This window comes from Carassius gibelio, chromosome B11, assembly GCF_023724105.1.
Source record: "Carassius gibelio isolate Cgi1373 ecotype wild population from Czech Republic chromosome B11, carGib1.2-hapl.c, whole genome shotgun sequence".
NCBI lineage: Eukaryota > Metazoa > Chordata > Actinopteri > Cypriniformes > Cyprinidae > Carassius > Carassius gibelio.
Genome location: NC_068406.1, coordinates 22,236,267 through 22,260,357, shown reverse-complemented (window position 1 = coordinate 22,260,357; position 24,091 = coordinate 22,236,267). Strand labels below are relative to the sequence as shown.

At 36.6% G+C, this 24,091-nt stretch overlaps 3 protein-coding genes across 6 annotated transcripts; 1 reads left to right on the top strand and 2 right to left on the bottom strand.

Annotated features, from left to right (window-relative positions):
* Positions 1 to 576: 576 nt before the first annotated feature.
* LOC127968040 (keratin, type I cytoskeletal 19-like) lies at positions 577 to 5,275 on the bottom strand. Its single transcript, XM_052568903.1, has 9 exons — positions 4,899 to 5,275; positions 4,091 to 4,219; positions 3,740 to 3,822; positions 3,451 to 3,607; positions 3,191 to 3,352; positions 2,593 to 2,718; positions 1,316 to 1,536; positions 1,125 to 1,219; positions 577 to 1,034 (listed from the first exon to the last, which is right to left on the bottom strand). Exons 1-9 carry the CDS (start codon positions 5,178 to 5,180, stop codon positions 928 to 930), a joined length of 1,362 nt encoding a protein of 453 aa, XP_052424863.1. The 5' UTR covers positions 5,181 to 5,275; the 3' UTR covers positions 577 to 927.
* A 2,021-nt stretch (positions 5,276 to 7,296) lies between these two features.
* Positions 7,297 to 8,189, top strand: LOC127968046 (gastrin/cholecystokinin-like peptide). The gene is made up of 3 exons (XM_052568911.1): positions 7,297 to 7,437; positions 7,739 to 7,978; positions 8,060 to 8,189. The coding sequence occupies exons 2-3, from the start codon at positions 7,741 to 7,743 to the stop codon at positions 8,131 to 8,133; spliced, it is 312 nt and encodes a 103-aa protein (XP_052424871.1). The 5' UTR covers positions 7,297 to 7,437; positions 7,739 to 7,740; the 3' UTR covers positions 8,134 to 8,189.
* Positions 8,190 to 8,946: 757 nt separating this feature from the next.
* LOC127968036 (trafficking kinesin-binding protein 1) lies at positions 8,947 to 20,992 on the bottom strand. Of its 4 annotated transcripts, XR_008155881.1 has the most exons (16): positions 20,442 to 20,991; positions 18,244 to 18,320; positions 18,015 to 18,131; positions 17,793 to 17,884; positions 17,600 to 17,708; positions 17,428 to 17,506; positions 17,203 to 17,333; positions 16,830 to 16,904; positions 16,529 to 16,740; positions 15,365 to 15,580; positions 14,952 to 15,271; positions 12,610 to 12,804; positions 11,897 to 11,999; positions 11,449 to 11,498; positions 11,286 to 11,370; positions 10,447 to 10,595 (listed from the first exon to the last, which is right to left on the bottom strand). XR_008155881.1 is itself a non-coding variant. In XM_052568895.1 (15 exons), exons 1-14 carry the CDS (start codon positions 20,572 to 20,574, stop codon positions 11,465 to 11,467), a joined length of 1,893 nt encoding a protein of 630 aa, XP_052424855.1. In that variant the 5' UTR covers positions 20,575 to 20,991; the 3' UTR covers positions 10,447 to 10,595; positions 11,449 to 11,464. The 4 variants fall into 4 exon arrangements, 3 of the variants coding, with proteins under 3 accessions (XP_052424854.1, XP_052424856.1, XP_052424855.1); XM_052568895.1 differs by lacking the exon at positions 11,286 to 11,370; XM_052568894.1 differs by lacking the exons at positions 11,286 to 11,370; positions 11,449 to 11,498 and having other exon boundaries at positions 8,947 to 10,595; positions 20,442 to 20,989.
* Between the last annotated feature and the right edge of the window lie 3,099 nt (positions 20,993 to 24,091).

The window sequence follows — 24,091 nt, the reverse complement described above, 5'->3', positions numbered from 1 at the left end:
CACAAATTGGGGTTAACTATCCCTTTAAATAAGGCAATACATCCTGAAATGTTTATTAGTTAACTGATAGTTTTTCATAGCACTCAAATATGGCACAAAATGGCAACATCCACTCAAAATAAAGTTCTCTTTTAACTGGAAATGAAATTCCCTTAAATATGATACTCTGATTTCCATCCTTACAAATTATAAATTTAGCATTTGATATGTGATAGGTATATACAAATGTGCAACTATATCAGAATGACATGCATGACTATCACAACAAATACACTAGATGTACTATGACACCTAGTGGCCAGGATCCTGCATTTATAGAAAAGTACATGTTTACATTTAGATATGTTGTTAAAAACCTTTTTATTTTCATTTTTAAAATTTTTGCCCTTTTTTTATTTACTTTAATTTCATCAGTTTAACCATTTCTTGGTTCATTTCCTTACATTCACCCTCTCACGTCATTCATTATTGACGTACTGCGACACCTAGTGGCTTGTATCCAAAACACACCAACATTAACACCACAATTCTAGTAATAATGACTGGATGACAAAATAACACGCTATAATTATACTATTACTTATAAACACATTTTATTCTAAGTGCAAGAAAAAGAACAATTAAAGCCCAAAAATACCAATTTATTGTCACAGAATTAAGACTGATATTGTGTTTAATCTTTGCATTGACTAGGGTGACAATAAGAGCTCTTTTTCCCTAAGTCCGACTTTTAAATTGCATAATTTGGTTTTGTTTTCCTGTTGACATGCTTTCTACAGCTTTCATACATTATATGTATGCATATTTGGATAAAATGTATGCCAGGGTAAAAGAGAACGTATTGTCACCCTAGAGTTAACATTTATCTTTATACTCTAGTTTACAATTATGTTATTTTTTTTCTTTTTTTGCAGTTGCTTTATCTTCTCAGCTAATTTCTTGGAGTTTCTCCTCAACAGAAGAAGATACGACTTTACCATCCACAATCTCCTCCACAATGACCTTCACTCGGCGCTGGAGGTGAGGGTTATGCTCTGTAAGGGTTTACCAAACAGACGCATATGTATTACTGCCTGTTTCATTCATTTCTGCACTGCATTGGCTGAGAATTTCATTTCACTCACCTTCCTCTTCCTTTATCTCCACCATCTTGGTGACAGTTTCTGTTTCTGTCACAGAAGTTTTAGACGTGGAAGATGCAGATGTGCTTATGAAGGTCCTACAGGACACAACGACATACTCTGGGTCTCAAAGCTGATACAGCACACAAGCTCACTAACTTCTAAAACAGCAAAATTAAATCTGTTCTACGTACGTGTGAGCTTCTCCGTCCAGCAGCCTCCTGTACTCCGCGATCTCTATCTCCAGCCTCATCTTGATGTCCAGAAGTATCTGGTACTCTGAAGCCTGTTGTTGGATGTTGGCATTGAGTCTCTGAAGCTCCTCCTGCAGGTGATCTATACGCAACTGAAGCTGACTCAGCTGGGCCGCATGACGCATGCCAACATCAGCCAAACTCTGCTCCAGATTGGTTTTCTGTGCAAAATGAGGATTAACATAGAATGTAAATTAAATAAAAAGTGGAAATATTTTATTATAACCCATGTTCCAAGTCCACTAGCTGTTTCAATTCAATAGCATGATTGAGAGTGTGAGAATAACTGTTTTTATAGCATTTAATAAATAAGAAATAAATACTTAGTAGCTTACATTTTAACGTTTTTAGTTATTTTTGGCAACAAATGTGTGCATACAACTATCTATGGAAGCCCACACTACTGAATAAAAAATAAAAAATGTTTTATCTTGCAATTCTGACTTTTTTCATGCAATTGCAAGATTATATTTTACAAATCGGACTTCTTTTCATGGAATTGTCAGATATAAGCTATAAAGTTAAAGAGTTATAAAATCCAATTCTAAGGGAAAAAACGTGCAATTGCTTGTAATAAACTCAGAATTGAAATATTGCAAAATATAAAGTCGCAATTCTGAGAAAAAAAGACAAATTAATCGCTCAAAATTCTGACTTTATAACATGCAATTGCGAGTTTATATCTTGCAATTCTGACTATATTTCTGAGATATATTTTATTTTATATCTCTTAAATCAAGAAGAAGTAAATTCGTATTTGGGAGAAAATTTCAGAACTGTGAAATAAAAAGTCACAATTCTGAACTAATTGGTTGAATTAATGATTTGCTGCTCACAGTCACTTCTATCTGGTAAAGATTATTTGTTTTTGAATGAATCGTTTGAATGATTCAGTGACTCATTAAACAGTAACTTGACTTGAATCCGTGGATTCCTACTGAAACGGAAATGGAGAAGCCTTCTGCTGGTCAATGAGATGAATTCACATGACCCACTGATTGCAAAATCTGCTCCATCTCACAAGATGTTCCTGATGGTGTGAATTCCTATTTAGATGACTGGATTTTTACAAAAAACGGAATGAACAGTAAAAAGTCAAGGTGCCTATAATAGGGCTTTTGTAATGCTGCTCAGCCAATCACATTCAAGGACCGGAAATAACTGTTGTATAATGAAAAATAAGCAGAGATCATCAGATATCTCCTGTGAGAATATACCATTGTGAGAAGGCCCTGTAGTTCTATCTCCAGGCTCTGGAAAGTTCTCTTCAGATCAGTGAGTTGAGTCTGAGAGGTCTTGATTTCAGTGTAGCTGCTGGTCACCTGAGTCTGCAGCACCTCCGCCTAAAAATAATGACACCGATAAAATAATGAGGAATACATGATGATAAAAATGGATTTCATAGGGCCCTATTTGTATGAATTCATACAAACTTGCTACATAACATAATTAATAATTACCATGAGACTATATAATGACTTAGACTGAGTTAAAATACTTTCCACCCCCTACAGTTGTCTAAGCCAGACAAATGCGAAATATTCGGAAGTTTTTACAGCAAAGAAAGACTTAACGATTACTTGACTATCGCAAATCGCATTCCTTTTATACAGACCATTGTTCTGAAGCGTATCATCAGACAGCTGGCATTTCAATCATTATTAAGGGATTTACTTTAAAAAACATTGAGACAATGAATTGCATTCCACTCTTTTTATATCTTAGAATCCTGTGACCTTTCAGAGGAAAGTGCACCCGCCTATGCTAGGCCTGACATATTGTTTTTTTGAAGGTGAACTTGTCGTACTGGCTCACCTTGCTCTGGAACCATTTTTCAGCTTCTCTGCGGTTTTTCTCAATAAGCATCTCATACTGCGCTCTCATCTCCTGCAGCTCCTTGTCAATGTTTGACTGACCTGCACAGTCCATCTCCACATTAACAGAACCGCTCTGCTGCTGCCGCAACGAATGCAGATCCTGTGCAAAAGAAGAGGAGAGAAAGAAGCGTTCACGCTTCCAAAAACTGTTCTTGTGTAATAATTGGTTAAATGTGTGAAGGTGCACTGAGTATGTACCTCTTCGTGGTTCTTCTTGATGAACAGCAGCTCCTCTTTCAGTCCAGCAAGCAGGTTCTCTAGATCTCCAATGGAGAGTTTGATCTCCCCCAGAACCCCCCGCAGTCGAGCCAAATCCGATTCCACGATCAAACGCAGATTCATTTCCGTCTCATACCTGCCAAAGCCAAGGAGAAAAATGAGTATATGGTATTCCTTAAACTATAATCCTGAAGAAGGAGCAACTAACACTGAAAATTAAACATTCTGCAGTCTGAAAATCTGAGTGTTGGTGTAACACATCACATACTTCAGCCGAAAATCTTCAGCTGCGAGCTTGGTGTTGTCCAGACTCAGACGGATCTTAGCGTTCTCCACATAACGACTGTTAATCTTTTGGAAAAATAGAAATGTGGGTTAATCAGTGGATATCATTTAATTTAGCATAACAACATCATGCCTCTCTTTTTTTTTTAAGAGAAAGTATCACTCTGTTTAACACGGATGCTTAACAGTGTGTGAACAGGATTGCCCTGTGGTATGTGTGATATTTGAAACACAAAGCATTGGAATAATGGCACAAGGTGAGGCATCGTTCACCACATGCCATTTCAGTCATTTCAAGGGTGTGGATCTTTGGGATGATTGACAGCAGCTCTACCTGTGTGCGGAGATCTGAAATGCTTTTGAAATAAGCACTCATGTCTTTGCTCTGCAGCGGACTCTTGTTGTCATAGAACTCCTTAATTTGCAGCTCAAGTTTCTTGTTGGCCTGCTCTAAAGTGTGCACCTGAAACACAAAACACATGCACGGATCTTCAGAAAATCATTAAAGACGAGACGAGGTAGAAGTTCAGCCCACATAATCTCAAGGATGAATTTAGCTGAATTGTTATTGTACAATCTTACATCATTTGATTTCAGGGAATGCAGAAATATTAAGACTTGAGACAGAAATAAAGTTATTTGAATTTTTTGATAATGCCGCCTAAATATTTAGAAAACCAAAAAAAAAAAAAAAACATGAAAATATGACAATAACTGTATCCATATAAAGTAATCCAATGATACAAATAATAAAATGAACAACCTTACAAAATTTTAAAAAAAAATTTCTTAAAGACAAACAAGCAAAAAAAACTTCAATTAAAATTAACAATTATAATACGTTTTATTAAAAGCATTGTTCCATCCATTACACAGAATTTAAATATAGCATGCTATAACATTCATTTTTGGATTTCTAGTAATATTTATTACGTACTGTAGAATAATTTTGATATTTTTATTTTTTAAAGAGTTAATATATAAACAATTTTAATGCTATTGACACATACACGCATTGTAAAAATATTAAGGTATTTTTTTTATAAATATGTGTTTTAAAAATCATTGATCAGTGTTCCTTAGAAGAAGATTTTTAAGATTTTTGAAATGTAATTTCTGTTACAATTTCAAGTTAACCATACCCGCTCCAGGTAAGATGCCAGACGGTCATTGAGGTTCTGCATTGTCTGCTTCTCACTGCCATGCAACATGACCTCATAACCATGACCAGCCGTTGTCAAAGATGAAGTGGACAAAGATCTGGAGAGGCGGCCACCAAAGCCCCCAGCGCTGCCGTAGTTTTGTCCACCAAAAGACAAGGAGGCCCCTAAACTCCCCACTCCGTTCATGACCTGTGCACCAGAGGAAGATGACCCCAACACACTCCGAGTGGTGAACGTCTTACTGCTGCGACGGACCGACATGGCTGAGCGAGAAGATCTGTGCAAGTTAGGATGTCCTTCAATGTCGAAAACTAAGCACTTAAACTAATTTGCACTAAAGAGTGTCTTATATAGCCCTGTTGCATCCCACACGGTGTCAGATTTCCAGTTCCAGTGAATAGATGGAATGTGAGTGAGACCTGACTGTGCCCAGACGCAGAATAAAACCATTGACTTCGAAACATGCAATCACACCCTTGACCTTCACAAACCTGTAAAATGATTTGTGGCTTAGAATGATTTCATCTTTAACTGTTTAACTATTGTACAAACTGATTGTTTGTGTTGGACATGTGCCAGTTCCAAAAATATTAACAGTGGCTTATGAAAAGGTATAACTTTTTCCTCCTTTAAATGCAGCCTTTATTTACACACATACATGTGACACATCTTTAACCGAATTTACTGATGTTTATCTCTTTTGTGGATTCACCACAACATTCATCAGGTTTTGCTTTGGCATTTCGGTAACATGACAAAAACATTTCTTTCTTAAGCTTGGAACAAAAACACACTCAAATGCCATGTATCGGAAGACTAACCATCAATCATGACGAATGGATTCATGTGTCAGAATGAAGTAAAAACACATCTCTTAAGTACATTTTTCAACCTTCAGTAGCCTAATGTCACCATCTCTTGAAACGTACAGATGTAACCCCTGATGAAACGGATAAGCTGCTAGAGTTGACAGAGAGGGGATATAGCTGTTGACTTTTTAAAAATGGGTGAATGGTAAAATTCATAGGAAATCAATCATGCTTTCAAGCTATTTTGACTTCTACTGTCAGAACTTACATGCAAATTCATGAGGCTCGACCCATTTCAAAGAAAATTTTTCACTCTGTGTATTTTTACTTGTAAATACATGTAACCCCCCTTGGTAGATTTCCGAAATCTATCAGTTGAATTCATCTTTCTTTTGAGTATTGAAAATCATTTGTCTACTCTAGAGTGTCCTTTTAAAAATGCTTCTGCTTCTGGAATTTTTCAAGGAAAAATATTTTATGATAGTTTCCTGTTTTTTTTGTTTTTATTTATCTTTCCATGTTGCGTAGATCACATGATTTAGATTTTGCAGACACAAGCTTTTTAAATATTAATAGTGAAAGCAGATCTGTTTAAATATTTATTCTTTTAAAGCTCACCTAAATAAAAACTCTGCCATCATTTACTCTCCCACGGTCCAAACCTATGACTTTCTTTCTTCTGTGGAACTTAAAAGAACTTGTTTTATACAATGAATTTCAGTGGTAATCAAAACTGGATGATTATATTCTTCAGAACATTTTCTGAAGACATGTTTTCAGGTTGTTCTGCATTCTTGTAATTAGTCTGTTAATTGCAGAACAGGCATTTCATACTGACATTCATTAATTAACGCTCCCCAAAAAAATATCTAAATGAACTGATTCAGAAACTAAAACCATGCTCATACAGAAATGGTTTGCTTCAGTCATTGAATGAGAACTGAATATTTAATGTGTTTTCCACAAATTAATAGACTGGATGAAATGTCACTGCCATTATATCATCAATAACCAATTCTAAAGATATAGAAATGGGGAAAAAGCTAGAATCGAGCAACATCTGATGTCATATACCTTATAGACCATGCATTCAACGGTGGACTGCCAATTGTTTGCTCACCTCAGACACAGGATAGCATAGAATTGAGTTCTTCAGTAAAATCTTTAGGTACATAAAACTAATGGTCCTGAGAGGAAGCAACAGACCCCTCCTCGGCAATAAAATCAAAAGTTCTGCGTCACAGCTTTTCTCCACCAGTTCATTTGAATCAATAATGACAGTTTTAAAAAGGTCACTGATTGATTTCACATCGTATAATATTACAAGAGGACAATTGATTAGATGAGAACTCGGACGCTGACTTGAATAAAAAAAAAAACACTGTTAATTCCTTTTTACAGGTCAAATTCATTTTAATGTTGTTTACCATTATTTAACCACTACAACGTTCCTGGCCGTTTGGTTTTGTAATGCTTGCTATATGTTCAATTCTCATAAATAGCCATTGAATTTCCCATGTTCAGTTTACGCTCATGTTTGACGTATTTTGTTTAAACATGTTCCCTCTCCTGAGCAATTATCAACTCTATTGATTCACACTTTTGTTTTTTTGCCTGAAATTTTTTTATATAAAAGGACTGACCTGTAATTGTATTACAAAGTTTCATCCTTACACTGTTGAAAACCTTTCAGGCTCAGCACTAATCAGGTAAATCAGATCTTTCTTAAATATCCATGCTTGAGAACTTAAATTATCATCTTGAAAACTTAAATGTTTATTAGATATTGTCTAAACTGGTCTTAAGCTGGTTCAAAGCTGGCAGACCATCTTGGATCAGCAATGAACAATTAAGCCACCAAGTGGACATTTTAGCTGGTTTCAGTTAATAACCAACTAGAAACCATGTACCATTTTCCAAATTGGATGTCTAGCAGGAATGTGGGCATTTGTATTTATTTTTGTATTATAATTTGACTCCAACACTTATTAAAACACTTGTTTTTCACAGACATGATGGCCAAGTGTGTTGTATTGGCCGCTGTAGCGATGCTGGCGGTGGCATGTCTGGCCTCTCCTCTGTCCGAAGACGCACCTGCGAACACAGAGGTGACGGAACGGCTCACGGAGAGACCACCGGAGACACCGGAGAGACCACCGGAGAGACCTCGGTCCCGTGCGAGTCGTTCCGTGCATTTATCGGAGGAGCAGCGAGAGCTCATGTCCCGCCAGCTCTTACAGGCTCTGTCAGGTGCGTGTCTCTGGAGGTAAACCATTAGAAGAAACGAAGCCTCGCTCTTACTTGCTGTTCTCCGCCTGTGTTTCTCGGTAGAAATCATCCAGCGGGAGGACTGCGTTACCGATTATCAAGGCTGGGTGGATTTTGGTCGTCGGAGTACAAACTGATTATTTAACCGTATAAACTCTGTAATGATTTCTGTCATTAAATATACTTGCAGCTATATGTGTTTCGTGTCATCTGTGTGTGAAGAATTTGACTCACGTGTGATAAAGATGAAGACAGTCATATCAGTAGCCCACTACCTTAAAAATACAGTTTTATTACATGATGGAGCGGGTCGCCTCTTGGGGACAGTGATGTAATTGCCAGTTTCTCAGTAGGTTAACCATCCCATATTGCAAAAAATAAAATAAAATAAAACATCTGACTGAAACACTTTACCATTTGTAACATAAAACTTGCTTTGTGTGATATATCCATACTACTAGGAGTCAGGGTACAATTAAGATTCACACTGCGTTCAGCGTTAATAAAACTATTCAACATCTAGCACATTGTATTAATTGTTGCTTTCCGGACGTGGCTGCATTTATTCTGACCACAACCAGTTTTTATCCCCCATCTTTACTGTGTATTTGTAAAATTTTATGTGCGAGGCTTCCGGTATCATTCCCTTCCAGCTAATTTTAGCTAACTTATACAAAAAATGCTCGTTTTGCTGCTTGATATTGCAAACATCATATAATTTTTTTATGTATTGTCTTAATTATGAACAGTTTTTACGACACTTGAGTTTCTATTCTTCCCTTTATTTACTACGTGGCTAATAAACCGGAAGTCTTGCACATTCAAAAAAAAATTAATAAAAAAATACAACCGCGTAGAAAAATGAGGTAGATATTCTTAGCTGTTAAAGCTGTCAGTGTAAATAGAAACAGTTTACAGATAAGCACAAATAAAAACATATAAGTCAAAAATACACTGAAATCTTTATTGCATTGCACAATATCAGTGGCTACTTGTGAACTCATGGGCTTTTATGTGAAGCTAAGTGTCTAAACATTTTTCTAATGTAAAAATACCTTAGCCTCTCATCTTTGTGTAAATGAACAAAATTGTTATTTTTTTTAAACAGCACTTTACATATTCTACAAAAATGGCGACCAGGCATTGTGTTTTACACAGAGTGGTATTTCAGGTAGACATTTTTATTTAAATATATTACTTTTTAAATAACCATTTTGTCTGTGACTTTAGATCAGTAAATACTCTAGGCTACACATTATCATGCCCCCTTGAAAATTTCAAATGCATACAAGGCTTTTTCCATATACAGATGACAAGATTTATGTTCACTTGCTTGACAGACAGAAGTAGACACAATGGAAGATGTTAATGGAGAGGAGAAAACAAAGCTGTGTTCAATCAATATTCCCTCAGTGTTAGAATTACCCGATTGTGTATTTACTATTTACAGCTCTAGAGCACTTAACTTTATTACTGCATCCCTGATTCTTGCAAAAACACAATCATAAACATTACAGTGAAAACGTGTCTGTGGCATTCAATTTTCATGACATACGTGTGTGCATGGTGTACCATCACATGAGGTGTTCTTGCATTAAAGCACAGTGAAAATAAAGCACAAGATCACTGCAATTCACTCAACAAGACTGTATAATGTTCCATAAATTGACCACTAACAGCCATCATAAGTACAGCTTCTCATTCTTACAGTGTTTAGACTGCAGGTACAGTACATATCCTCAGATAATGTACCCTGCATTCCCTAAGAAAAGGGATTTGAATGCCCTGAAAAGTGCTATTATAAATGCTTTTGTCAGAAAGCAAAACGCAGTACTGATACCAATGCTTGGTTGGCAGCAAGCAAAAATTGAGGCCACATGCTGAAATTTTCTGTAGTGCTGCTACAATCTCATAACAATAAACCGTGATTTCAAGACTGATAGTGACAGCCAAAAGTCTCAACAAAAGAAGACACGTTAAAAAGTCAACATATGTACAGCCATTCCCTTCTGAAGAATGTTTCAACCACCCTACAACAACAATGATATAAACACGGATGTGTTTGACTTCACAATGAAATCTTTTGAGGTGCAGTCCATACGCAAAATTCCTAGTGCCAATCAGAAGTCACTACAGGAATAAAAACTTGATCTGGCTTTCTGAATGTCCCATTACAAATGGGAAAAGTTTAGCTGCATGCCACAATGCACAAAATAGCACCTTTAAGGGTGAACGTCTTTTTGTGTTTCATGGGGGGCTGGTTTTTCTTTTCAACCAAAAGTCCACAAAGCCTCTGGCGACCACTTCGTACAGGCCCAGGGTTCTGAGTTTTTCAACAAGACTGCTGCTGAAAATGTTTCCCTGCAGTGGCTTTTCTCTTTTTTCTTGTTTCCTTTCCTCTAAACATGCGGTGGCTCTGTGAATGAGAGGGGAGTTGGGATGAATTGCAGCCGAGATGCCGTGCTCTGATACTAGCTGTAGCAGACTGAGGGAGGAGGTCCGGTGGAGGTGGGATGTGGATCCAGAGATGAACTGGAGGCCTGATGATGTCCTCACGTGCTCACGGCTCCCACACGCGGATGCATTCTGGGGCTGAAGGCTAAGGAGAGGACAAGATGTAAAGATGTGCGTCACACCAAGGCAGATATAATCAGGCCAGAACACAAGTGTTAGTGAAAGCTTTTTCAGTTAGAAACACACAGCATATAGTGTATGATCATGCTGATGAATAAAAGATTGTAATGATGAGACTTCCACAAGCTGGTTAACAGCATTTAAAGAAGGCTTCAATGTTACATGCACAGTCTAGTGTAAGTGATTCATTCCCAAAATATGACATTTCAGTCAAGATTTCAAATATTCATGAAACCCTGAATAAGAATGGTTTTCTCATTCTATAACCAATGAGGTTTTAATGATAATGTAATTTCTTTTTTTCTTTTTTTTTGAAAAAAATACTTTCAAGGTAAATGTAAAAGATTCTGTTTATAAAATATTAAAGGGTAAAATGAATTCAAATTTGTATCATTTTTTCACTGCTGTTCCAATCCATGTTTCAATCATAGAAAATAAAATATAAAATAGTCCAGATTAGTAATTGATTAAGATTAACAGATTAGATGTTAATGAGTAATAAACACCATTTTTTTAATGAGAATTAAACCGAATTCATAACCAGCATTTTTTTGAGAATGATCTTACTACATTATATCCCCCCAATAAAACATAACATAATAAAAGTGTTATTTTAAAACAGATGTGTGATGCATGACACATGCAGCTTTCTCACTTAAACATAAATCTGTACAGGAGAGAAGACAGAATTAGTAATATAATGTCCTGATGCTGATGTTTGGTTTGTTCATGAATGAAACCTAAGGTTAAGAGAGAAAGAAAGTTAGTGGGATCATCCTACTAAAGGCTTCATAGAGACCATGCCTGACATGTCTTACTTTATGAAGGACGATATTATAACTGTACAAAGAACAGGTTCCAGCGCTTCCTGTTACAGATGGAAGGAGGGAAAATGAGCAAGGAAATAATAATATTAAGATAAAGGTTAGTTGTGAACAAATACAGATATTTCTGATATTCCTCCAAGTGCTTAATTTAAATAGTTTTTAAATGGAAAAATGAGGGCTGTTGATTTGAACTGCATGACTAGAGTTCAGTTGTATGCCCCTAAGATTCAAGACATGAGGGGAAAAGTTCCCCTGTATTGGTTTTTGTCTTAAATTATATCCTATGATAGATGACGACAGTTTTGGCCTTATCGTCTTGCCCTAGTAAGAAGTGTCTCGTTTTATGCATATGCCCGATAAAAGAAAAAACGAGTATTGTGATGTGTGATTGACAGTCTTATAATAAGCTTGTGTGGACACCAGTGTGATCATGTCTTACCTGGTGGAGAAGGAGGAGAGGAGGATGGAGGGATGGAGGATCTGACAGCTAGTGGACGGAGGTTTGGGTGAGGTCTGAGGGGGGTTAAGTCTGGATGAAGGGACTGTGTTCATGTGAGGAAACACAAACACATGCTAAAATTCAGCTATGCATGACAGGTACCTACACTACACTGATTAAAACCATAATATCTAGAACTGGGTAGTAACAGATTACATAATCAGATTCCATAAATCAAGTACTCGTAATTAGAGTATATTACTTTTTCTAATCCTCATAATCATATTAAAGTTACTTTTTTTATGCATAATTTTATGTTCTTACATTAAACCCAGTTTGAGAAGCCCTGGTTTAATGTAATGTTTAATGCATTTTAAGAGGATGACATAAAAAATTAAATCTATTTTCTTACTTTTTGCTTTTTTTTATCAGTATGGTAAATTTAAACCAAGCCAGTAATTTAAAAGTAGTCAGAACACATTACATAAAATGAGTAACTATGATTTCATTACTAACTACATTTCCATCATGTAATCTCTAATCAGTAACTGACTACAACTTGTAAGTAATCTACATTGGTACGTTAAATAATATTATATATATATATATATATATATATACACTAAAAGCTTTTTGGATCTGAAGTGTTTTAACCACTTTAAAAATTCCTCTTCAAACTGAAGAGTTAAGAAGGAAGTGTGTTGCTGTCTTACCCACAGTGCCCTGCAGGAGATTTGGGAATTTGGAGAGATCAGGCTCATCCTCCTCGAGGTCGTTGAGGCTGTAGACGTGTTGGAAGTCCACGTCCAGCTCTCTGAAGTCTTTGGTGAGGACACCTGGCCGAGGGTGCAGGATGCCCCCCAGATTGGGCTTGGCCAGCTGCTGCCATTGGTGCAGAGTCACTGAGCCTGTGGACAACGAATGATGAAGTCGCTCAATAAAATGATCTTTTATTTTTATCCATTTAGGCTACAAATGTTTAATAAGGATTTTTAGTTGATTTGAAACTGCTTATCCACTCTTTCCTGCTGCATCATATTTGATATGCTCATTTCTAAGGCATCTGCACGGTGTAATATATGCATTCTGTTCCCTGACTAATAGTTTAGACTTTTTAGCAGGTGAAATGCATTTTTGGGTAATTCTAAAAATCTTTTAGGTTGTCTTTTTGACAAGAATAACTTTTGTATACTCACTTTCTAACTGATATACATGCTGAAGAGGACAAGGTATTTTCAGGCATCGTGAAATAACTTTTTCTTAACTATTCTTATTAATATTTTAGGATGAAAGTTTACTTGACTGCAGAAACTTAGGTTTACTTGATTATCCATATATCATTTATTATAATGGTTAAATATGATACATCAGGCTTTTGATGAACATTTATTTGTTTCTCTCTCATCTCATAATTGTATTGAATTGAATTATATGTTTCGCCCCCACAATTAAAACTACAGAGCTTTGATCATTAAACTATGAATATAAATATCAATCATATTATTGGGAGATACAGAGTGACAACTGATATTAACATGGATTTTATATTGTTATAAAGACCTCAAGTATTTAAAATACAAGCTATCAGAATTTCATTTAACATTTTGACCATACAAATATGAGCAACTGCATTAAATTGCATATTTCTGCTCAGTTTGGGCCAATGAATAAAACTGAGCTCCATATTCTGCTATATATCATACTATACGAGTCATTAATGCCTGATGTATTAAATATGATACTTAACTAAAAACAAATCTTCTTATTTTATTTTTCCAAAGGTTCAATAAACTGTTCTATCTTTAAAATAGATTTTTCTGACCATTATTTCATATATCTGGCTTTACAGGAATAATATTGGAAAAATTTTCATCCACCAAAAATTCAGAAATATGATAGGAAAATATGTTGTAACATTGATTGGAAGAAACATAAACCAGGAAATGATATCATAGAGAAGATCCTTGCATGACTTTGCAAACGTAAATAAAATATCCCTTCTTTATATGACATGGCAATTTAGGTTGTAAAGTTGTGCAACTCCCCTAAAATGTTTTTTTTTTTTTATTTGTAAACTTGGATTTTGTGGTTTGAACTAGTGGTCGACCGATATTGAGCACGTTTACATACACACCAGTAAGCTGATAACTCACAAATATCAGCTTATTAAAATAACCAGTTTTCCCGTTTACATGCACATCAGTAACCTGACAACGCAAGTAAGCTGCGTTTTCATGACTTCATTAATAAATCAGGTAATTTCCCTGTAGTGACATAACAAAATAATAATTTGCATATCTGACTCTATAGATTTGTCAGTTGTGATGTTAATTTCAGCTTGCAACATGTCGGTAAACTTACAGCTTGTATTTACCCTCTCATGCAGTTATAAACATATTGTGACTGAATCACTTCTACTTCTGCTGCACGAGAACATTTTGTGATACATTTTCTTCTTTGTTTCCTGTAAGGCGTTGCTTAGGTTAAATCTGCACTAATGATGTGTCCCTGTCACTTATAACACATGCGCACTTCAATAAGCCGACAGAAAGCAGGTTATTGCCTTTACATGCCAGGTGAAATCGAGGTAAGAGGCGAATAACTACCTGTTGCGACCGGTTTATGATCAAGCCATTTTTGACCTTACTCCAATAAAAGAAAACAGATTACCTAATTTTCATGACCAAGTGAGTTTTCAGCTTATTAATCCTAATTGGGTTAAGAATGTGCATGCGCGCTCATTGGTTTTTTGACAGCTGATGCCGATATTTTAAATAGAAATACCAAATATCGGCCGATATATCGGTCAAACACTAGTTTGAACAGCCCTAGTTTTAGAGTTGATCTAATCTCTCTGCATCACATGCTTCACATGCAGTAGCAGCAATTTCCACCGCACCAATAACACGGGGCTGCCCGCCGACGTGCCTGACTTTAAATCGGCGCTACTAAACACGGATATCGGCCGATGCCGATATATAAAAAAATGACAAATATCGGCCCGATATATCGGCCGAGCGATTTATCGGTCGACCTCTAGTGTGTATCTACTGACCCTCCAGCGGCTTGACTATCTGCAGCCGTTCAGGCAGATACGAGCGGGAGGAGCCTGTGCTGGAGGAATGTGTGGAGGTGCCGGAGTAGTTGGTTCCTGTGGATGCGATGCTGCCACTAGGCGTCAGGAAGCCGCTGGAGCTGCCGCCACTGCCACTGCTTCCACTGTGTAGGGCACTCAGTTTCCTTTCTCTCTCCACCTCAAAGAACGGCCGCTCTGACGTGTGGCTCTCCTGCCGCTCCGAGAGAGACCGGAGCGCTTCCTCCAAATCCTGCCCACCTGGCGTACCTGGCTGGCCCAAACGCTTCAACTCCAGTAACCTGTGCAGGAAATATGTTATTATTCATTGTTAATTGATTTTTTCTTAATAGTCAGTCATTTTTGTGAAAAGTTTAAAACAAACAGACACTGACCCATGATCTTGTGTGTGCGTCTGAGAGGAGTGCTTATCCTCCATGTTGACACTAATATTGTCTGATTCATAATAACTGGTCTGTGGAGTACTGATTCGACTAGAGTGTAATGATGAAGGGCTCGAACCCGGAACCTGCAGAGACAGAATCTGGGAACGTAGCCGAGCCCCCTGATTGGCCACTTTCACAGTCTCAAACACACGCAACGGATGATTCCTGCACAGAGAGTTCAACACAAACATGTCATGTTGCAGTCCTGGGTTATATTAACATTCACATTTATATACATTATACAAAACATGTTCGTTAGACTTTGAATAAACTGCAAAAAATAAAAAATAAATTCAGTATTTTTGTTTTGTTCCCCAGTAAAATATCTAAACGTTAAAATAAATAATTTTCAGGCTGCTTGAAATTCTAAATTATGTATAATAATAATTTAAGAATGGAAGATTTTTCTATAAAATATTACGATATAAATACATTCAAAATATATTTCCGTCCAAAAGCTAGGTAAGTCAGTAAGATTTTCTTATGTTTTTGATGGATGTTTCCTATGCTCACAAAGACTGCATTTATTTGATAAAACACAGTAAAACAGTAATATTGTAAAATATCACTACAAAGTAAAATACCTTTTCTATTTTAGTATATTTTAAAAATTACTTTTTATTTTTGTGATGGCAAAGCCGCAAATGTACAGAAATCGTCCTTATGTTCTGATTTGCTGCTAAAGAAATTTCTTATAATTATCAATATTCAAAACAGTGGTGCTGCTCAACTTTCTTCTGAAATTGTTTTTTTTTAATCCTTTGATCAATAGAAATTTTAAAAGAAAAGGATTTATTTAAAGCAGAAAACGTTTATAATATTATAATTATCTTTACTTTTATATTTTACAGTAACGTAATGTGTTCTTGCCTAATAAAATGTTAATTTCTTTTAAAGACAAAAAAACTAACTCATCTCAAACTTTTGATCAGTTCTATACAGTATATCCTTCTGAATATCTTAACACACTTAATGTATTTTTAAATGCATTGTAAATATATTTTTTTTTTCTTCGATCTCAGTTTTACAGATCTTAAGATATTTTTTATGTTAAACAAAACAAAAATGCACATTATAAAAATGTTGCAGTATATGAACAGCTGTTAACTGTACTTGTATTCAGTGGGTGCTGGGCTGTCTAGGCCTTTCCGGAAGGTTCCTTCGATCTCAGCAGCGAGAGAATCCATTGGGACGACCGCTGCCAGGGTACTGTAACGCTGCACGGTGCTGTTGGGCAGACTCTTATTGCGCAGGTTCTTAATGTCCTCTCTGGCCTCATGGAGCATGTCCTCACATTCGGAGTACCTCTCCTGCAGTTCCTTCAACTGCCACCAGAGGGAGACAGAACACCAGCAATTGGCACTCCAAGCACAAAGCCATTGATTGAAAAGGAGGCATGGTGTAAGGATTGTACCTCTGTTTTAAGCTGTGACTGGGATTCCCGGGAAGCATTCAGATGTTGCGTCAACTCCTCATTCTCAGCAGTGAGCTGAATTTGGAAACATGGAATTTGATGTATTTGTTTATAAAAATGTACTCTCTAAATCAGGGATCCTCAAATCTGGACCTCGAGGTCCACTTTCCTGCAGAGTTTAGCGCTAACCCTAATCAAACACACCTGAGCATGCTAATCAGTGTCAATCAATGTCTTTGGGATCATTCGAAAATGGCAGACAGGTGACTTTAATCAGGGTTGGAGCTAAACTCTGCAGTGCATTGGACCTCCAGGGTAAGATTTGAGGAAGGGGGCTCTAAATGCTAAAAGCATGCATATGTTTGTGTCTAACCCCTTTGCATCGCTGCTCCAGGTCGACAATCTGTCCCAGGAGGGAACTAATCTCCTCTTGTTGTCTAAACGAATCTTCCACCTTCCGGGCTAATTCTTCTGACAGAGATCCGACCTGTTTATTTGCTGTAGCTAGTGAGAGAAAAAATCAGAGGACACTTTAGTCAGTTATCACGAAAACTTATTTGTGAAGCTTGAAGAAGGGCATCATGGGTGATTTACTCACAGAGCTCGTCCACACACACCATCATAAGCTGTTGCTCTTGTTCCTCATAATTGTTGGTCTCAAATGTTAACACGTTAGCCTAAAAAGAGAGGGATGGGTGTGAAAACGTGAAACTTGCTCTAGCACAGCATTTTGATATTTTTTGTGAATGCAGGCGTGCATTTAAACACACCTCTGTGCGCAGTTTGATGTTCTCCTCTTCTAAACCCTTGAGTTTATGCTGAAGCAAGTCGTAATTGATATAGTTGCTGAGAGATGAGGACGAATCACTCTGTATTAGTCTGAAGGAGGATAAAACACTTATCAGTATGGCAGAATTGAGGAGTTGATCACTGTCCGTGTGTGTGTGTGTGTGTGTGACTCACAGTGTTTCTGAGGCATGCTCTATATCTTCAGTGCTGGCATAGAAGTGCAGGAGATCGTCTCTCATGGAGAGCTCATGACGCAGCTGGGAAATCTGTAAGAACAGACCCAGAGTCAGTGTTAGCATCATATAACACAAGACTTTTTAATTCAAATGGTAGACAGACAGACAGACCGGGGACAAGAGGTTTAACATCAAAACATTTTCTTTTAGCAATAATCACCTCTTCCTTGGTGATTTCCAGATGTTCGTCCAGTAGTTTATTGCGTTCAGTCAGGGCTTTATTCTGCTTGAGCAGTGATTGGCCAATCCGGGCAGCCAATTCCAGATCACGCTCTTTCTGCGGAGGAAGACGAGCATGTGCAGGACTTTTATTATGTCATCACTGAGACATCAATGGAAGGAGCTTGGCATCATTTACACTAACTTGTTGGTTAGGAATAGTCTCTCACCTCCTCGAGCAGATGTGTAACTGCCTCAATGTCACGATACGTCTTTGTGATTTGACCAACTCTCTCTGAACACAGCACTGCGGAGAAAAAAAAACAGATACTGAAAGGATGGATGTGACAAAGAGGCTGTTGAAAGTTGGCTAAAGGGTTCATGAAACAAAATCGAATAAAAATGGAAGTAGATTTCAGAATAGTGTCACTGTGTTGGTCCAAAAAAAAACAACTCCTCTGATCAAGCACTGCTTATACAAGTGTGATCTGTGCAGAAATGCATTATACAGCCCTGTAGAGTCAATGTGACCCAGCCACGACCAGACAGTTAAACAGAGAGCTCTGCATTCAAGAACAAGAGCCTCTTAGCAGCCTGATCCTCATTAAGGGTTAATTCTCTCATTTTCATCCCTACTCATAAATACTGCTCAGGCCTGGCTTTACAAACACCTTCCAGATCAGGGATTCGCACCAGAGAGACCATGCTGCAGGGGGTACACTATTCTTTTATGAAAAAATATTACAAATATGAAACAGTTAATTAAATATGAATAGAAAAAATTCTAAAATATATAATCTATTAAAATAAATATAATTTATTTTACACATCTTATTCTATAAATGTAAATAAAAGTAATTTCTTCTGTGTGTTGTTTGACAAATCTCTAGAGACTTTTATTATAAAATAAAACAAGAGCTGATCGAAATTTTTGCTGAATATGAATAGTTTTTCAGAGCAGAGGGTACATTAATATTTTTTTTTATATAATACTATTAAATATAAATACATATATGAATAGAACCTAATAAAATTACGATTTTGTTGTTGTTGTTGTTGTTTTATTCTTTTTTTATCAGTTCCATTTAAAGTAAAAGAAAGCAAAAGATTAAAATGAAAATAAATGTACTAAATGACATTCAGTTATGGCCTGACTGTCAAATTTGTTGACTGCTTTCTGTTCCATTTTGTTCAATAATATGTGCACAGCACTACCCTCTACAGAAGTGCATTATATTTTTCTGCTGTTTTCAGCACAGGTATTTTCACTTGGTTTGTTCTTGCCTTTCCCCGAGGCGTAATCAAATTTCAGCTGGTATGAGACGTGTTTGACTTTGCTAAAATAAGAGCTTGGCAGCGGTTCCCAGCTCTGAAAATGACAGCTTAGCTCTGCAGAGACATTAATAAAGCTCTAAACTTCTACACTAGAGACACTCAATGCACTGCAAAAAATTACACAACGACCATATTATTATACATATCCTGGAGAGCAAATCAAACGATCCTTTTGATGTTTTGAAAATCTTTTGTTGTTGAATGTGTGTGTGTCTAATGAAACTATTTTGAAAACCATCAAGAACATTATTAAAAGGAAATAAGAAAACAACAAAAACACAATCCAAATTTAATTAAAAACAGGTTCGCTTGGAATGAAGACAATCATGGTTTGCGCAGACCACAGTGTTTTGGCTACCGAGGACAGGAAACCAATGAAATTCAAGACATTCAGAAACTGAAACTGTCATTTTTGTTTACTTTATCACAATGAGCGATTGTATTTTTCATATCCAATCAAATCTGAATCCTGAAGCAAAACCAGAGTGCTACACAACTATTAGTGTCAGCATGTGTCCTTTCATTCATTCCTGGCCAGTGACAGACCCGCAGCTAAATCTGCTCACCTGGCCCGAAAGGAGCTCAGTTCTGCTGTGATTTACGTCACTGAGAGAATTAAGGACATTAAGACAGTAGACTGTACTACGTGAAACTGGACTGAGCTTCTGCAGGCAGGATAAAGTCCTGGACAGATCAGAGTCATTTAGCTGTCGTGGAAAGACATGCAATGAATCCGATATCCTTCAGTGGACCAAAAAGGAAAGATTATTATTTAATACATTTGATTAAAATCCAGTATTCAGATAGACCATGGAATATATAGATACATATATCTCCACCTATACTCCGTATCTTACAGATCCACTTCAACAAGGTCAAAACCATCATTCCATCATTATGATAAAAAACAAATGATGCAAGTACAAGGAGACTGTAACCACATGTTGGAGGTGAAACAGTACCAACATCCTCTTCAGCAGACGATAATGAGGATTTACTGACATGCTGCAAATAAAGACCTTCAAGATTGACTTCATGCTTTCTCTCCTCCTGCCTCACAGCATTACAAACAACTCTCCTCTCTCTCCGTTACCTTGCACCAGCTCCCTGCACAGTCCCTCAGTGTCGGGTTCATCTTCATCCTCTGGTTCTTCATCATCTTCATCATGACTGTTGCTGCTGTCTCTTTCGCTCTCATCCATTCCCGAACTGCTCCACACCTCCATTACTGAACTCACACTCTGCTATGTGTGTCTGCCCTGCAATGCGGTCTGTCTCGAGTCTCTCTCTCTCTCTCTCTCTCTCTCTCTCTCTCCACAGACTGTGCCAGGCTGATTTATGACACGAACCGTCTGTCTGCTGCCAGTCACTGCTCACTAACGCTCCTGTACTCCCAGACTCTTCTGAGAGTGTGTGTCACTGCAGCTCAAGCCTGATGGCAGCTTGGACTCACCTGGCTGCTCTGAGCCACAGGAGGAGATCAACTCTGGGAGGAGGAGAGGGGACGACGGCTGAGGGAAATTCAAGGAGATAGATGAAAGACCAGGGATTTGTGTGGTACTGTAGTCATTTGGGGGTTTAGATCAAGTTTATCTATGAGTCAGTTCTGCTGATTTGATTCGAAAACAGCTTAGGTTACTGTGCAGATGGAACACCCCCCCCCCCCCCAAACACAATATGGTACCTTCCAGATTAAAGTCAGAATTCTGCTGCAGATCAACATACAGACACTTCCACAAACAGCACCACAACAGTTTTGTTATTTGAAAAAAAAGTGCAATGAAATCAAATCTAAGTATTCATGTCAAGTTTATTTGTATAGTGCTTTTCACGATACAAATCATTGCAAAGCGACTTTACAGAAAAAATTAATTTCTACAATATGTAGTAGTAACTTATCAGTGGTGATTGAAGTATTTATTGGAAAACTTTAAAAAAAAATCTAATTTTGCCTTGGCAACTAACTATAATTTTAAAGTTAAATTACAAAGATTATTTAAAAAATTTTTATTAAAGCTATATAGAAATATTTTGTATGAAAAAATATGAGAAATACATGAACGTGACCTGAAATTAAAATAAAAACAGAATTTGTTTTATATATATTATAAAAACGTTTTATACAATATAAAATAAAACGTTTGAAATATATAAAAACTTTAAATATTAGTATATAAATAGCAGTGTTGTCAATATCAGTGTTGTTATTCTTAATTAAAAACTGTTGTTTTTAGTAATTGTAAAAAAGCTGAAATAAAATAAAATAAAAATGTAAGATGAAAAACTTCAACGAAAATTACTTAGCAATTAACTGAAATAAGATTAAGTTAAAGCACTAAAAATATTCAAACAGCAATAAAAATAAACATGGATATATATATATATGCATATATAAATAAGGGACATGATAAACTAAAATTTAAATGAATGTATATAGTGTTATATATTAAAAAACTAAACTTAAAATAAAATACAAAATCTAAACATAATAGTAAATAAATAGTGCTAAAATATGACTGCATATATATAAAGGAGGAATGTGCACCATGATATGATGTTAAATTAATTGAATAAATCAACATTTGCCACCTCAATGAAGATCTTTAAAACTATTTATTTTATGAGTAAGTAGACATTTAAAATTGTGGCTTAGGAGTCAGTATATTGTTTTTTTCATTATAAAATAATTGCACATAATCTGATGACTGACCTACAGTCCAAAAGCAATCCATTTTGCATTCAAGTTAATCTGTGCACACTCAAAATCATACATGGGTTGATACATGGTACTAAATTCAAACCCAGGTCTTTAGTCTTTCTATATCAGACATGTAAAAGAATTTGGGTCACAACTGCTTTCTAGCCAGATTCTGAAGGGGTCTATCAAATATTGAAAAATAATTTTAACTGCAGGTCACGTCACCACATGATGTGGCACGATGTGCTAAAATCTGACCTACAAAACACTGGGACTTCTTCCAGTGAGAGCTCAAAAAGGCTAGGCAGAGTGTGATACAAGACGGACAATGAATATATACTAGAAGTGTAGATGTTGAGATATTTAGGCTAGAAATAACATCTGTGTTTGGGCTACAGTCCACGTAAAGAGAACATTGCAGGTATGAGAACGTTTCCATGCCAAGTGGATTAGAACTAAATTAGCACCACCGTAAATCAATCAGAGCAGTCACACAGTGATCTGTTTCTTTTTCCCATCACTTCAAAACTGCTAAATAAACACTGGCTGATCACACTGCCGTTCAAATGTTTGTGGTCAGTCAAATGTTTTACATGTGTTTTTGAAAGAAGTCTCACTGAGGCTGCATTCATCTGATCAGAAATCCCAGTAATAATATTATAATGTTTTTACATTTATTTTGTATTTGATATCTTTTTAATGGTAATATATTAATGTGATGATTTTTCAGCATCATTACTCCAGTCTTCAGTGTCACGTTTAGACATGCTTCTGCTGTTTTGCTGCTCACGAAACATTTACCATTATCAGTGTCGAAAAAAGATGTGCTGCTTAACATTTGTGTGGATTATTTTTCGGGATCCTTAATTAGAAAGTTTAAAAGGACAGCATTTTCATATTTTGTAACATTATACATTTCTTGACTGTAACTTTTGATCCGTTTAATGCATCCTTGCCAAAAGAAAGTACTAATTTCTATATAAAGTGACAGTTTTATTAATAAAAAAAAAATGACTCACTCTTTGAAAAGTAGTGTATGTATTCTGTAAGTTCCTGCCTGTATTTAGTCCTGCAGGTTTTTGTGGTCAGTCATTGATAGTTTTATGATGCCACAAAATCACAACCATGAAACAAACTTTAATGACTGTTTGTTTTTTTCAATCCTGTTAAATGTACGGTAAGTGATTTCTAAGAGGCTACCAGGTGTGCAAATACATACAATGACAGGCACTTAGGACAGCAGCTTATTGTAGCCCTCGGACCGAGGGATATGATTGGTCAAACATTTTATGGTCCTGCGCCTGCCATAACCCCTATGCCTATAAATACATTTAGACCAGTTAACGGAGTAATTGCTATCGGGATGTAAAGAGACTTTTTCAAACAGCATAACAAAAACTTTTTTTGAACCAAATCACCTTAAATCTCAAGAAACACATATTAGAGAATCCATAAACACACTCCCAAACTGCAGTGACCTAAATTTAGCCAATCTGATCAACAGACAGAGACTGCAGTGCTGGTGTAAACGTCAGAGCGGCTGACTGTCTGCCAGGCCGTCGAGAGAAGCCACTGAGAACAGCATTATCCTGGTCTCATTATCCTTAAACAGCGAGGAGCTAATCCTCCTGATGGCATTTACAACTGTTCAAGAAGAAGAAGGGAAGTGGCTGGGATTACAGCAGTACTCTATGACGGGGTCAGCAGTGCCACCGAGCCTGTAACTGGTAAAGTCAGGCTGTACTACCACATGTTTTCATAAAAACTTTTATTTGATATGATACATGTTGCTTCCTAAATTACATGACCAGCGTTAAAAGACTGATGCAGGGATGAATTATGTTTGTAGACCAAGTTAGCATCTTAGCACCTCCGAAACCATTGTCCTTAAGATTATTGGTTTTTGGTTAAACGGCTGGTCTGTGGTTATGTTTCAGCTAAAAACATTTATACGTTTTATTCTACAGCATAAAAAAAAAACAGTAATACCCCACTCACAATTTTGTAAAGCTTTTAAAAGTCTAAATGAGACTACAAACGTCTCT